At 40.9% G+C, this 15868-nt stretch overlaps 1 protein-coding gene across 1 annotated transcript in view; it reads left to right on the forward strand.

Moving 5' to 3' along the window:
• Positions 1 to 15868, forward strand: part of LOC149316634 (astrotactin-1) — a 260561-nt gene that overhangs the window by 91285 nt on the left and 153408 nt on the right. The window contains exon 3 of the mRNA XM_089518325.1: positions 14361 to 14754. Coding sequence (XP_089374451.1) covers positions 14361 to 14754 — 394 coding nt within the window. The remainder of the gene's footprint in view (positions 1 to 14360; positions 14755 to 15868) is intronic.

The following is a 15868-nucleotide window of genomic DNA, read 5'->3' on the forward strand; positions in this document are numbered from 1 at the left end:
CTGCCAGGGGCTGGCTTTTTTCTTTCATGTTTTGTTTTTGATTAGTCCTGGAGAAAATTTAATAAACGGCAAAAACAAAACTGCAAAGAGCATTTAGAACCTTTTTGCCCTGGAGGCTGCCTATTGACTATGTGATCCAATCCCTAAATTGTGGGCCAGATCCTTCATTAAGTGACAGGAAGCTCTTTGAACAGAAGTGCTGCTGAATGGCACCAGGTAATGCCTCCTTCCAGAAGTTCTAACCTGACTTTATTGCTTGAAGTCTTTTTTCTGTGCTGTCCCATGTGTGTTAGACCAAGATGTTGTACTCTCAGACTCAGTCTGTCTCATATGGGGATAATAATACTGGTCTTCGTTAAGGAAGGGTAATTAGTGTTGCTCAGGAGCTGTCACTACTCTTAAAGCTCCTCTCTTTCTCTGCCTAGTAAAATGTACCAGATCATAATACAGACACAACTCTGTTAACAAAGCCTCTGACAGTGAATGCATTTTTGGAAAAGTCTTTTTACCTCCTCACCCTCTTTTCCACACTCAAAGCAATTGGGAAAAATAAATTACCAGGAGCAGATGACACATCAGCAGAACCAGTAGAGGCAGAATCAATTTTTGTTCAAACTAAAATCTGCCAACAAATATGGAAAACAAAGCAGTGGCCCACAGATTAGAAATTATCAATATACATTCTTGTACATAAAAAAGAGTCACAAAAGATTGCAGTAACTACACCCATAGCACTAATCTCCCCTGCAAGTAAAGTCATGCTCAAAATTCTGCAGCAACGACTCTTACCATATATGGAGTGAGAAATCCCCCAGGTACAAACTGGTTTCAGGAACAAAAGGGGCACTAAGGATCACATTGCAAACTTAAGATGATAATGAAGTGCACCAGGGAATTCCAGATGAAAATCTCCATGTGCTTTATTGGTTACAGCAAAGCCTTTGACTGCATAGAACATGAATAGCTATGGGATACTCTCAAATGGGAGTGCCACCACACTGGATTATCCTGAAGTGTAATTTATACTCAGGTGAAGAGGCTACCGTCAGAAACAAAATGGTTCTCAGTTGGCAAAGAGGGCAGGCAAGGCTTCATACACTGTGTATTCAACCTGTATGCAGATAACCTCACACACAAAGCAGGCGTAGACTTGGAGGCAAGGGAAGTGAAGATCAGAGGAAGGAACATTAACAATCTAAGATATGCATATGGTACAGTACTACTAGCAGAAACCAACAAAGGCCTGGAGAATTACCGAAGAGGGTCAAGGAGGAAAGTCCAAGGCTTGATGTTGAATATTAAGGGGGAAAAAATAATGACCATGGAAGTTCTATAAGAATTCATTCTAGATAATGAGAAAAATTGAAATACTGTACAGTGGGCTCTTGATATCACCAGGCTTCCCATCCATGGATTTAAATATATGTGGATGGCAAGCCCCATTGAATTCAGTGGGCGCACTTGCACATGGCTGTGTTAGTGGCCACACATGTCTGTTGTCTGCCATAATGGACAATGAGACTTGAGGTCGTGTGTTATTTATCTGTTGGCGGGCGGGTGGGTGGAACGAATTCCCCACAGATACGAAGAGGGGACTGTATATATACACATGTATAAGTCTAGAAATTTTAGTAAAAATGATCCCCAAAACCTCAGTTGATTTATCCTCAGGCCAATGTAAGTACTGTACTTTAACTCTGATTAAAAAAGCAAGTATCCCCTCATGAAAGACAAGAGTGTAATCTGTCCTGGAATCCCTGAAACCCTCCCCCCCCCATTCATCAATCCAGTCTTTAGTGTGAGCATGAACAGTTATGCCTGCTGAAATTTTGTAAGTTCTTTGCTCCATCCTTTAGTTCCTTTCTTACAAGTTTTACCCTCGACTTATCCATGACCTGAATCAAAATCCATAATTTTGGCCCCAAAATCTGCCCCTGACTTGTTTGAGGTCAAATTCAAATGATAGGCCCTTATCACACGTGAGACTGGAACCGAAATCCAGAGTCAATCCGAAGTGAAGGAGAAGCAAAGTCAATTGGAATCCAAGGCAATTCATGTGATGAATTATCACACGTGAAGAATGAAATTGTGGTGATTTCTGAGTCAAAGCCGAGACAGTGCACATTGAATTACCACACCGGTACATACCATGCAGATTCAACTATTTGAATTGGCACTTTTGCGTATGCTCAGTGGGGGTCTGAATGCATCGAGAACCTTTGCACCTCCGGGGTGAAGAAGGGGGCCACTTCCTGGTTCGAGTTTCACGTGAATGCTAGCCTCACGTGAATGACAGCTTCACGTTTCTCTTCCCTTCTGTTTTATTTCCCTTTAAACATCCGAATGTGCCATTCTGAGTGTGGATCCGTCTTGGAATGACCCCCCATAGAAAGCAATCACGTGTGATAATATATCACGTTTTAACGTGAATTCGCATGGTTGGACCAGGAGTGACTCCGGATCTGAGCTGCAAAACCCCTCGTGTGATAAGGGCCATAGTATATATAGAATATACAGTAGTCAAGAAATTCCCATACCTTGGATCAAACATTGAGCAGAAGAGAGATTTCAGTCCAAAAATTAGAAGAAGGCTAGGATTGGGAAGAGCAGCTACAAAGGAACAGGACAAGATCCTAAATTATAAAGTTATAACTCTAATTATTAAAGTGAAGATCATCCAAGCCATCATTTATCTTTGATTTTTTTTGGTACTTTTTATTCTTTATTATGTATTTTTGACTTTTTGTATAATTAATTTATTATTATTATTTTTGCTGTGATGTAATTGGTGGGGCTTTATTCTGTATTTTTGTATTTATATTTTTGTTGTTGTTGTTGCCTCTGCTTTGTAATCCGCCTTGATTCTGCAGGGAAAACTGAACTACATGCCTCAGAATGGAACAGGAAGTAGACAGAGCAGTAAAAGTGGAATAGCAGCACTGTAAGAGGGTAGTGTGGTAATGTGGTAGACCACAAGTTTAACATGAGTCAAAAGTATGATGCAATGGCAAAAAGGTAATGCAGTTTTAGGCTGCATTAACAGAACAATAGTATTCAGATCAAGGAAAGTAATAGAACCATTCTTTTTTGTCAGACCTTAGCAGGAGTACTGTGTGTGTTGATGGGCGCCAGTTTAAGAACACTGACATCCTGGAATGTGTCCAGAGGAGGGTGACCAAAGCTAAATCCTGTTAAGAATGCAAACAAATATCCATCAGTGACGGTATCCAGACCAGCGCAAAGCACCGGCCTGGATACGTGCTAGGGTTGCCTCGGGGTGTCCTTTACAGACAGCCTACAACCCTAGCACGTAACCGCAGCGTTGTAATGGTGGTGCCCTGTCTACATGGGTGCCACCATTACGACGTCATGGCTGAGCCGCAGCCAAACAGCACAGCGTGGCACGGACGTGGCGTCCTGGCGCCTCTGCAGGGTGCTTGTGGTGCCCTTTCAGCAGCACCAGAAGGAGCTCCGTTTTGGAGTTCCTTCCTCTGCGCGTATTGCTGGCGCGGCCTTTAAATGGCCGTGCCAGAGATACAGAGAGAAAGGGGCCGAGCGGCCCCTTTCTCCCTTTCCTTGCTGCTGCCGCATGAAGCCCCAAAGACACCCCTTTCCAGGCCACAGGGAAGCGGCATTTTGCTGCTTCCCCGAGGCTAGGAAAAGCTGCGGATCGGGGCCTCCGGGGCTGTCACTGTGGCAGCTGAGGCCACAATCCATCGGGGAAAGAGGCGGGTGCAGGCTGCCCCAAAGGGGTGGTCTGTATCCCACCAGTGATACCTTTCTTGGCCAACCTAAATTCACAATATACTTGTTGCAAGCTCAAATGGGCTTTAAATTTCCTGGACTTTGTTAAACTCGCAATTCCCACATGGCCAGAAGGAGGATGAGCCAGCCTGCCAAATTTACCATCCCTATACCTTAGTTAAAATGGTATAAGGACAGAAACAACAAAATGCAGGCATCTTATTAACATCTCCATTTTTTTCCTCCTGTTTGGTTTGTAACATTTTGCCTGATGAAGAAGCCAGTGGTGCTTCAAAAACTTGCAACAAGTATATTGTGCATCTCGGTTGGCCAATAAAGGTAAAAAAAATAAAGGATTTTTGTTGGCATTTGCTAAATGGCCAACACAGCTACCCCTGCATGTTTCCTGTTAGGGATGGTTGAAACAGTTACGGTAAGTATATTTAGGCTGAAAAGAAAACTGGGAGGCAATATGATAGCAGTTCAGAATCTGAAGAACTGCTGTATGGAACATGGAACAAGCTACGAGTTTTGTTTGTTTGTTTTGCTGCTCTGAAGGGTAAAACTTAAAGGCATGTAACAAAGGAACTAAAGGATGAAGCAAAGGAATACATGCCAAAGAACTTACAAAATTTCAGCAGGCATAACTGTTCACTCTCACACTAAAGACTGGATAGATGAGTGAGTGGGTGTTCAGGGCTTCCTGGACCTGAACCAGTGGCTTCAAATTATAAGAAAGGAGATTCCATTTAAACAATTAATTGAAGTTAGATGGCCACCTCTCAGGGTTGTTTTAGCAATGGATTTCTATACTGGCAAGGAGGTGGACTAGATAACATTGGGTTCCCTTCCAGTGCAATAATTATATGATTGTATGATACAAAGTGGGTCAGACAGTGTTCTAAAATGGGGTAGAGTTGTGTTACAGTATTTATACATGAGGACAAGGGAAGAAGGATAAGGCATCCTCTCTCCAATGTAGCCTACCTTATAAAGTTGTTTTGTGGATGAAGTGACAGTGAAAGAACTCCATATATTACTGTGAACTCTGTGGAGAAAGGACAGGATCGAAATGTGATAAAGAAAATGTGATAGGTTTTGAGTACCTGGGAAAAACCACTGTATAAGTATTATTAACTAGGGGTTTTGCTGCCACTTGAAACCTTTGCTTCCTTCTTTCACGTTTCTTCCCTGTGTAGCTCTAGCTAATATTTGCTTTCTACTCTCTTAATGGGAGAGATTTAGACACTTAAAAACCACCTTTCATCTTCTTTTCCAGTTCCAATCATCTTTCCTCAGTCACCATTTGCTCTGGACATACTTACAGCTTTCTGCTCTCTTATCCTAATTTCTGTGCACCCTTTTTAAAGTGTATCAACCAAAGCAAACTAATCATTCTGCTGGCTCCAGTCTCCCCATGGTGGAAAAAGTTTTTCTTTGTATTTCACCCAGCCTCTTTTCACATCTTTTAAATAAGTTTTAAAAAAAGCTATAGAAGCAGAAGTATCTGTTTTCACTGGAAGATCATTATCTATCATAGTTTTGAGAATTCCATACAAATTACTTTTGTTCATAAATGACTAGAAACTCATTATTTTTCTAGAGGTATCAATGAAACCACCCACACTGGTTCTTGGAGGTTACCAGTGGAATGAAAGTAGTTGGTTCTCAAGTTAGTTTTATGTGGGTGGCAATTCTGGTCCAGAATAAAAGTGTGGCATTTATAGGAGAATATCTGCATTTTAAAAAGTATAATGAGCGGTTGCTAGGTGACACTATTTGGCCATTATGACTTGCACCAGTCAGCCAATGAAAGCCTCTGTGTGTGGGATGTTTCGGTTAAATTAGCCTACTCTTAAGATGACCTTCGGTGCTTCTGTCTTCCTCCTGGGTCTGACTAGTTTTCCAAGGGTAGAAAGAATATCCTATTGTGGTTGCATTATGACAGTATTGTCAAGGAACATCGAGCACTGCCTTTGCATTTCTGAAAGTTATAAACACGAGTGAGTGGTAGCAAAGGGTTTGGCTGCTCAGGAGGATTGTACACCATTCTTAAAGATAAAATTGATCTTTTCCTTTCTCTTCTTAGAGGGAAAAAGCACAAATTGTATGACTGAATAAAATAACCTACTCATCTGTTTGGTGTGCTTTGTTTGGTCATAGGGTTTTTTTTTTTAAAGAATATTTGTAGAACACAATGCTCAACAGAGTGTTCACGGAGCGAAATTTGGCACATATTTTGGAAGTTTCTCTGCATGTGAAGTTTGAATACCAGCTCAAGTACCCTACCAATTTCAAAAGCAAAGGGAAGGAAAATGCACCATACATTGCAGTGCAGAAATCACTTGAGTGCTGAGTTGTCAGAATAAAGCTGGAGAGTGTGTTCAAGGGCGTTGTTGTAGAATTTGGAGTCCCTACAACAAAATTCCCTATAATGGGATTAGAACGCCACAGATGTGCTTGCTAACTTGCCAGTGACAAGTGCATCCTTGAGTCTGGAAAGAGGTGAACTGGGGTGCCTTACGTGAATACTCAAAGTTCCTCTGATGCTCAGAAGAAGGTCAGGAAAAGTTTCTACCCTTTTCCTGAGTTTCCCCCCCTGTTCTGTGAGAACTACCAAAGCTTGAAGTGATGGCATGAGCAAGATGCTGCTCCCCAATGTTGTGGAAAGGCAAGGTCCAGGATTACTAATATAGGTAGTTACTAATCATAAATTATAAGAGCCAGTATGACATAGTAGTTTGAGTGTTGGACTGTGACTCTGGAGACCAGGGTTTGATTTCCTGCTTGGCCATGGAAACCCACTGGGTGACCTTGGCCAAATCACACTTTGTCAGCCTCAGGGGAAGGCAATGGCAAACTTCCTCTGAACAAATTTTTACCAAGAAAATCCCTTACGATTACCCTGATGTGAAGGCACATAACAACAAAAATAATAAATTAATGCTGAGATGGCATCCTTGCTCTCCACATTACCATGCAATTTGCATGGTGATCCTGGTGATTTGGAAGCCTGGGTGAACTGGGAGAACTTGCTACTCATGACAATAGCTTCCTACCATCACCTTTGAAGCTTTGGAATAAGAAGTTAAATACAGTAATGAAACTGAGCACCTGTTAACTCTCAGACAACTGATGTCAGCATCTGGTAAACAGGGGGTTGCTGTATCCCACAAGACAACAGCAAGCAGACAAAAACATGGGGAAGGACAGATTTTGTAAAATGTTTTTGTCCTTCCCTATCTCTTCCCCGCATCACTTCCCATTATGTTCCAGTATTGTTTATGACATAATTCTCCAGTTTAGATGTGGAAATCCAATCAACAGCCACACCAATGTTTAGATTTTGGCTTGGAATCAGCAATAAGATACAAAATATTGTAGATGTAGTGCCTGAATTGTAAGGTGCTCAGTGCTTCAGAAACAGACTAGGTTGGAGTAAGTGGGAACCTGCATCATAATGTTGCTTTGTTGTTGGAAGTAATCTCATTAGACCTTTCGGCTTTGATGAGCAGCAGGCTCAACATGGAGTCCAAACAAAGGACTGCTTTAGTGAAGCAGCATCATAACACTAAAGAGTGTGCTTATGCCTGAAGTAATACCTCGAGCCTAACTTAGGGGTCATTCCCACTTACATTTGAATTGGCGCACGATTCGCATTCGCTCCGTGTCAGTGAATCGATTCCAAAAGGTCCATCGTTCCCACTATAAAAGCGGATCTTTTCATTACCCACCTGTAATAGCTTCTTTACTGGCACGATTGTCATCCCCACTAGTTTACACCTCTTCAAAATGCATGTCAGTCATCTTTGCATCATCAGTGACGTAAACAGCAGCTTGGGCAACCCAGCTTGGAAACAATTATATATGTATTTTTAAAAAATTGATGGGAGATGCGATTCATTGTTTTTGCAACAACATGCAATCAAAGTGCAGAAAGTAGTTGCAAAACCAATGAATTGAATTTTTGATGAATTTATTTTTTTTAAAAAATACCTCTGCCATCCCTGGATCACCCAATCCATGCACAGGGGAGGGGGACCCATGGGTCCCATCCACAGCCCTGCCATGCCTGGATCACCCAATCCAGGCATGGCAGGGGTCTTTTTAAAAAAAAAAATTCATAGAAAATTTGATTCATTGCTTTTGCAACTAGTTGCAACACCAATAAATTGAATTTCCTATGAACTTAATAATAATAAAAGCACCCATCGGTCGCATCACAAGCACAGAGGCAGCACTGAAAGAGGGGGAGAATGGTGGATCTACCAAAAACTGAGGATGGATGGTAAACACCCCTCTGCCATTAGTCCCTCCCCTCCAGAATGATGTAATTCAGATCCGTTATGCCCACTTGTTGAACACGCTGCATAACCGATTCTTTTCAAAAGAACCACTTTAAACTAGTGTCAGGATAAATCAGATTTTTTCATTTGCCTCGCTTCATCACAATTGGAATCTATCACACCAGGATCAGAACCGGTTTCAATTGGGAATGCCGGTCATATTAATCGATCGGCAATTAATAATAATAATAATAATAATAATAATAAAATTTATTTATGTTTCCCCGCCTCTCCCGGTGGATTGAAGTGGAGTTACAAACTAATAATTCACTCTGTTTCACAGTGGGAATGAGCCCTTAGTATCTCACTGGAAACTCATGCAGGTCTTTCAGTAGAGAAGTTATATGTGCACAGTAGAAGCCCTCTTCAGCAGCATTCTGCACTCCTTGTGGTCTCAGAGCCAAACCCAAAGAGTAGCACCATAATTACATTAGTACAGACTTGAGGGTATCAGGATATAGATCACTATGGGCAAGGTATTTCTGTCCAATAATGGTTGTTGCCACCATACTAGACAGTCAGGAGAATCTGCTAATCGCGAGTGATAGAGATTAATCCAATGCGTCCCCCCAATATGAATTTATCCCTCTGCTGGATGGGCTTCCCTATCCAGAACAACTATATTTTTTCCAATTTCTGGACTACCCATATGACCACAATCTGCCTGGGTTTCAATCTCAGTTGGTTAGCCTTCTAATGATTCAGATTATCCATAGCCTGACCTGAGTCTGTTGTAGAATCTATAGAATATTTAAAATGTTTTGGAAATGGTTTTAAAAATAACTTATTCAGTTTCAGGAAATCCTGACAAAGATAATACTGGACTGAGGAGAGTCTTTGCAGTTCAGTATTTATTTTGCCCCAAACACACACTTTTTGTGAAGAAAACATTTTCTAAAACTGATGTCTTCTGTGCTGAAACCCATCTAAGAATTTTGTGCAGAATAAGTCCCCAAGTACAGCATTTTATGCCCAGAAATACTATTTTCTGTACAGAAGTTGCTGTTGCAAACTATCTTTAAACATAAAATCCTTTATCCATCCCATATCAAAGGAATGTTATGAATTAAATTCATTCACTAATTGTAACTCCCTAAATGTCATTTATGTGATTTTATGCCCTTGTCAGAAGATATATGTAGGACAAACTTCAAGACCACTAAGAATTAGAATATCTGAACACAAAAGTACCATCCGAAATAAAAGTTTAGATACCTCATTTGTCACACATTGGTCACAATCACACCACTCTCCAGAATCCTTAAAATTCTTTGCAATTGAACAAGTCAAGTTTGGTACTTTTTATAGTGGTAACAAACACACTAAACTCCTACAAAGAGAATCATTTTGGATTCATAAGTTGTCAACAAACATACCCAAGGGTCTAAATGATCGGTTGGATTGAAGTTCTTTTTTATGAAATTGTATATATTGGTTAATATTGTACACATCAGAGACAGATATGGATATGGGAAGGAGGCCAGGCAGATTATATAGATCTATATTGTACTTATAATGTATTTAGAATGAGTTAGAATTGTTAGGTACCTTCCAATTATTGTAAGTGTTTTAGTGCATTCAGCTATGGTTTGGGCTTACTTTGTGGGACATGTAGGATAGTATGTCTCTAGAGTATATACCTTTAAGAGAATTCAATGCATCATGCTATCACCTGCAGCCTATTGCTGAGGTAGAGTATATTATGACTTACTATTTCTGTGAACTTGTACCAGCATTCTTCTTATCAGTCAAGCCAAGCTGTTCAATGTCGTGGGTAAGATACAATGATTTAACTTTGGAATTCTGTTTGACAATTGTATTCTATTGTGTATTATGTTATTGATGGTAATTAATGTATCATTTATTGTCAACCTTGTGCATTTAGAAGTATGGAACACATAATGTACAATATTAATCTGGTTATAAAATCAATATGCTGATGAGGACCTTGGTGAGTCGAAACGGCCACACAGGACTCCGGAGGTAGCCGTCCCCGTCTGAATTCAACCCATAAAGGACCCTGCTACCAGCAAATATTATCAGTTCCAACTTCAAGTTCATTTGCTCCAAATATCATCTATTATTATTGCTTTCTAGATTTTGGACTTTAATATGATGTTGCAGCAGTAGAACCACTTTCACTGCTAAAATCAGCAACATTGTTCATATGGACTGTTATCACTCCACTTTTCAGATGTATATTGTCAATTGTTGATGTCTTTTGTAATTATGTACCCTGATATATATATCTTGTGAATAGTAAGTAGTCTAGTAGTTACACAGATCACTTGTTGGTCCCTTTTTGTTCAGACTGTCTAAGTGTAAGCCTGCTGCTCGTTTGTTTGTGTATCTGCCAATTAGTGACATCTCTCCCCAAATACTGTTTGATGGTTGGCTTTCTAGGTCATCCCTCTACCTGAGCCATGCAATGAGAAGGGGGAGTATTTTTTACCTTCACCTCCCTATGCTGAATGGGAGAGGAGCTTTGAATGATATGCAGCTGATTCTGGCAGTCATAGGATGCATCTACAGTGTAGACATAATGCAGTTTGACTGCCATCACTCCATCCTACAGAATCCTGGGAATTTTATGAGGCAACTCTTTGGCAGAGAAGGCTACACCTTGTAAAACCATAAATACCAAGATTCCATAGGATGGAGCTATAGCTCTTAAAATGGTATCAAACTGCATTATTTTTACAGTGTAGATGCACCCCATAAATTCCTCTTCCTCTTCAGAGGACCCTTTGAACTGCATTGAGTTTCCTGCTTTAATTGGGGGGGGGGGGGTTGAACTTGATCCTCTATGGGCTCCCTTGAAACTCTATGATTCTATGAAACTGTAAATTGCTCTACGCCTTTGCAATTTAATAGTTATTTAGAGAGGCTTGGAGATTAATTTGGATTGAGGTGAATATTGAAAGTTGAATCCTCACATCCTGGACAATGTGGGGATCTGCCTAATTTTTGCCTCTTCCAGGATCCTTCAAGCTGTTAATTAGGACTTGGAGGAAGTGTTTTCCTTTCTAATCTAGTTAACATGGCCTGAAAATCTTTTAAGATGTGATGGGAACAACCCCACATGCACCACCTTTATGGCATGCCTCTCATAGTCCCCATTTCCCTCCTGCATTAAGTTCTAGGCTTAAGAAAGGTAATCAACTTATTATACTGACAGCCTGTGTTGCCCTCTGCTGTCATGCTCCCAAGGTTCCCTGGAAGCTGGAAAGCAGTAATATGGTATCTACTGTGCACATAACAGTTTTCCTTTTTGATTTTTTTTAAATAGGTACTTAAGAAATTTACTTCCTTTTGAGGAGAACCAAGTAGAAATGTTACTGCCAGTAAACCTGGAAATGGTTTTCTCTTTCTCCTGCCACTGATGTGCAGCCCTGAAAGAAATACACCAGCATAAAAAACCTACTACACTGGCATAGTTCATCAGCTTGGTTACTGCCAGGATCCCCAGTTTTTCCCCCCAGTAGGTTTCAGTTTCCCTGCTGTGTACTGAATACATTTTGGATACCAACAGTTTGACTGACTTTCAGATGTTTTGCGAAATTCTGTTTCACGTTTTGTATGATGTGTCCCCCCTTTTTCAGTATGCAGCTATGGAGCTCGGTAATATTTTAATAAATGCCAAAAGCTTTGATGCTGTGACAGCATTCAGAAATTAAACCTACAGGATCGTACCTGGGTCACAGTGCTAAAGCCTGCTTTGAATTTGATTCTCAGCTTAATTCACTAGTATTTTCTTTTCCTTAAGGAAGGACAGAGCCTTCCATTTCCATTAGGCTGAGAACTGTGGGGTGAAAAGTCTTTACAGCTGCAGCTTCCTATTGCCCATTTAGTGGCCTGTTACAGACAGGCCAAAATAAAGCTGCTTTGAGTCACTTTAGAGGTATGGTATTTCAATGATGCATGCGTCCTAAGAGTCCAAAAGCTGTACCAAAGCCACACTCCATTTCTAAGGACTGGAGTGCAGCTTTGGTGCGGCTTTTGGACTCTTAGGACGCATGCATCATTGAAATACCTTACCTCCAAAGTGACTCGAAGCAGCTTTATTTTGGCCTGTCTGTAACAGGCCAGTAACTCTCAATGTTTCTTTTTTTTCCAAATGGAGAAGATGATAGTTATTATTTTATTTTATCAAGCTCAGCCATTATGTATAAAGGAAGTGGAGTTGAGGGAGGGAATATGGCCAAGAATAGATATGAAATTGTTAGTTGTTTATTACCACTCATTTATTTATATATTTCTATAGCCTGGATTTGAAGGGAAGATAAGCTCCACAGACTGGAGCTTTTTCTCACTCCATCCTGTGCTACATTTCTCTAGTTTGATTTTTGCTGATAAAAGTTGACATTTTGTGGAGGTGCAAAAATGTTTGTGAATCCTCCATTGCCCTTCATCATTCAGTATATTTTTTATGCAAGCCCACAAGCATTGTTCCTGCATCTGCTAGATGTTAGGGATGGTATGTATATATGAGTGCCAGTCCTTTTCCACTGGAGCAGTGCTGCTTGGCTTTCCATGCTGTGCTATCAGTTTAATTTCTTACAGTGTGCATGGCAGGACTTTGCCCATGACCCAGTTCTAGCTATGCATACTCATGTTTGAGTGAGATGTGCTGTGTGGATGTGCCTCCCTGTGAAAGTAATGTAGAGGAGAAAACTCTTCTCTCTCTGGATGCCCATATCTTCCGATAAGGATGCTCCATTCACAAAGTGGAATTTGCAGTCGGGTATTAAGAATATGTTAATGTGGACATTTGAATGTGTAAAGCTTCATCTACATTTGGTGTCAATGTACTGGATTTGTGCTAAGCCTTCCCAACAATTGCTTCAAAATAAGATGTTAGTGAAATTAGGAGCCCAGGTCCAGCATCCTGTTGGTGCTCTATACGAGCAGTTGCCCTTTTCCCCCCTGTGGTCATACAGTAATGGTGAAGGCAGACAGATAACTCTCAGCAGCCTATTTCTTACGTTCTCCAGCATCTGTGATCCCTTTCTACCTGATGCTACCACCTATGCCAGCATAGGTATGCCAGCATATGGCACCCACAAGATTCCAGGTCAGATGTCCCGCAATTCTGCTTGCATTTCTGATGCTCAGGATACAGCTGCTTTCCTGAAAATCTACTCTCATAGCTCTTGTGTAGCACTGAAGACACAAGGCACAGCCCAGTAGAAGGCTTTTGCTGCCCAGTCATCTTTGAAATGAATGGGAAGTGCTGACAAGCACAATTCAAATCTGTTCCAATGGTGCTGTGCACCCTGGTGCCAGTAGTGTCCTGAACCCATTAAATTATGATATATAGTGGTGTTGTGCTGGTTAATAAAGCCCTGTCCATTGCTGATGCAGAGCTTTCTTGAGTCCTGTTGTGATTTCTGTTTTTCTAAAAAAAAACACCATTTTATTATATTGTTTTAACCTTGAGTTGATCAATACAGTTCAAATGAGGGGGGAAAATAACATATAGTTTACTTATCATAATAAAAAAAAGTAATGTTTGATGGCAGCCACAAGCCAGCATGGTGTAGCGGCTGGAGCATTGCACTATGGTTCTGGAGACCAGGATTTGAATCCTTGCTCAGCCATGGAAATCTATTGGGTGACCTTGGGCAAATCACACTCACTCAGCCCCAGATATAGGCAAAAGTAAACCCCCTCTGAACAAATCTCACCAAAAAATAAAAATAAAATAAAATAAATCCATGATAGCCTTAGTTTCAGTTGTTGATAGCGACTTGAAGGCACACAACAGCAACAAGAATGGCAGCAACAAACAGAATTATATTGTTACAATCAGCCTATGGTATCCTATCATAAACATTTATGTCATACTGGAGGAGTATATACTTCTCTGTTGCCATTTATGTGTTTCATCAAGATATGCCAACTCCCACAAAAGATATCATTTTTTGTGTCGTTCTTATTATCTTAACCTGAGCTTTCCACAGTCAACAACATCCATGTTTTTCTCTGAAACTTTGAGAAACAGATCCTGGCAATTTTTAAAAAGGTAAATTACTTGGATGTCAAATTTCAAGTCTGTTGTCAAGTCATACTCTGTGGGACAAAATCCAATTAAAATGAATGGAAGTCCCATTGCAAGTTCCATTGATTTCAATATGTCTAGTCTAGTTAGCATTATAATTGGATGAAGTACTATGACGGTGCAAAAGACAAAATGTCTGACCTGTGCTAGCATCCTCGTATGTCATTTCTTCAGGTCATTCGAGTCTCATTTCATTTTGATTCCCATAGGGTGGGATGATTGCCTTGCTGCTTTCCATCTTGTGCCTGGTGATGATCCTCTACACGCGCCGGCGTTGGTGCAAGCGCCGTCGAGTTCCCCAGCCCCAGAAGAGCGCCAGTGCTGAGGCAGCCAATGAGATTCACTACATCCCTTCGGTGCTGATTGGGGGCCATGGTCGTGAGAGCCTGCGTAATGCTCGGGTGCAAGGCCATAACTCCAGTGGGACTCTAAGCATCCGGGAGACCCCCATCCTGGATGGCTATGAGTATGACATCACTGACTTGCGTCACCACCTGCAGCGGGAATGCATGAATGGTGGTGAGGACTTTGCCAGCCAGGTCACCAGAACACTGGACTCCCTGCAGGGCTGCAATGAGAAGTCAGGCATGGATCTCACTCCAGGTGGGGCATAATCTTGATCTTTGTGTACCTCCCTGCAACATTTTGGTGTGATTGGGTGGGCTATTTTGCTAGCCATAGATTTAGGTCATTATCTTTCAGTATTTTTAAATCCCATGGCTTACCTCTCACCTCATCCTATAGCATGGAATTAAATTTTTGTTCTTACACCATTCTAAGCCTGTTTCCTTCCTCTTTGTAGCATGGCTTGTCACTATCCAACATAAAGCCCAAGAATAGCCACACAAATGTATTGTGCCAGATTCTCTCTAATTTTTGGAAGTGAAATAGTAGTACCTACAGTAGGACAATAAAGCTTACCAGACAAATACATTATTTGGCAAGGTACAGGAAAGTTATCAAAGTTCATTATATTTGACAACTATTAAAGTGACACTGAATTATTTGGAAGTTTTCTTCACATTGTGAGTAGCAGGTATGGAAAGGGGGAATTGCATAAGGGGAAAACAATTTGAGCCCCTTCCCTTAAACCAGTGGTTCCCAACCAGTGGGTCGGGACCCCTTTGGGGGTCGAAGGACCCTTTCATGGGGATCGCCTAAGGCCATTGGAAAACACCTATTTAATTACAGTTATGAAGTAGCAAGTAAAATAATGTTCATGGTTGGGGGTCACCACAACATAAGGAACTGTATTAAAGGGTCGCGGCAGTAGGAAGGTTGGGAACCACTGGCTTAAACCATTATTCTAATCTGATTTATCTCCCCCTTCACATCCTAGCTATTAATTTTTTATTTTTATTTTTTATAAGCCTATGAAAACAACTCAGTAAGGCCAACAATAAGTGGTGACATGTCTAATTTGGCCATGAGTGGTGGGAAAGGTGTGGGAATTTTCAGCAGCAGTACACTTAGCAATCCATAATTTTTAAAGATTTCACAGAGCCCTTCTCATAGGGAGTTCCTCTTAAATGCCAGATGATCCTTTTGAATTGGTTTGCTTGAGGAGGTGGTACTAAGGTGTGTGAGTAGAACTGGGAAACTGCTCAGATCATATAATGGCTAATTAGAGCATTGGGATCTCAGCTCCTATTTCTAGCTGTTCTACTCCTAGAGATGATCTTAATACAATTGCCTGGATAGCTGGAAATGAATATTT

This window comes from Sceloporus occidentalis, unplaced genomic scaffold (assembly GCF_023333645.1).
Source record: "Sceloporus occidentalis isolate IW3139 unplaced genomic scaffold, rSceOcc1.0.p SCAF_3, whole genome shotgun sequence".
NCBI lineage: Eukaryota > Metazoa > Chordata > Lepidosauria > Squamata > Phrynosomatidae > Sceloporus > Sceloporus occidentalis.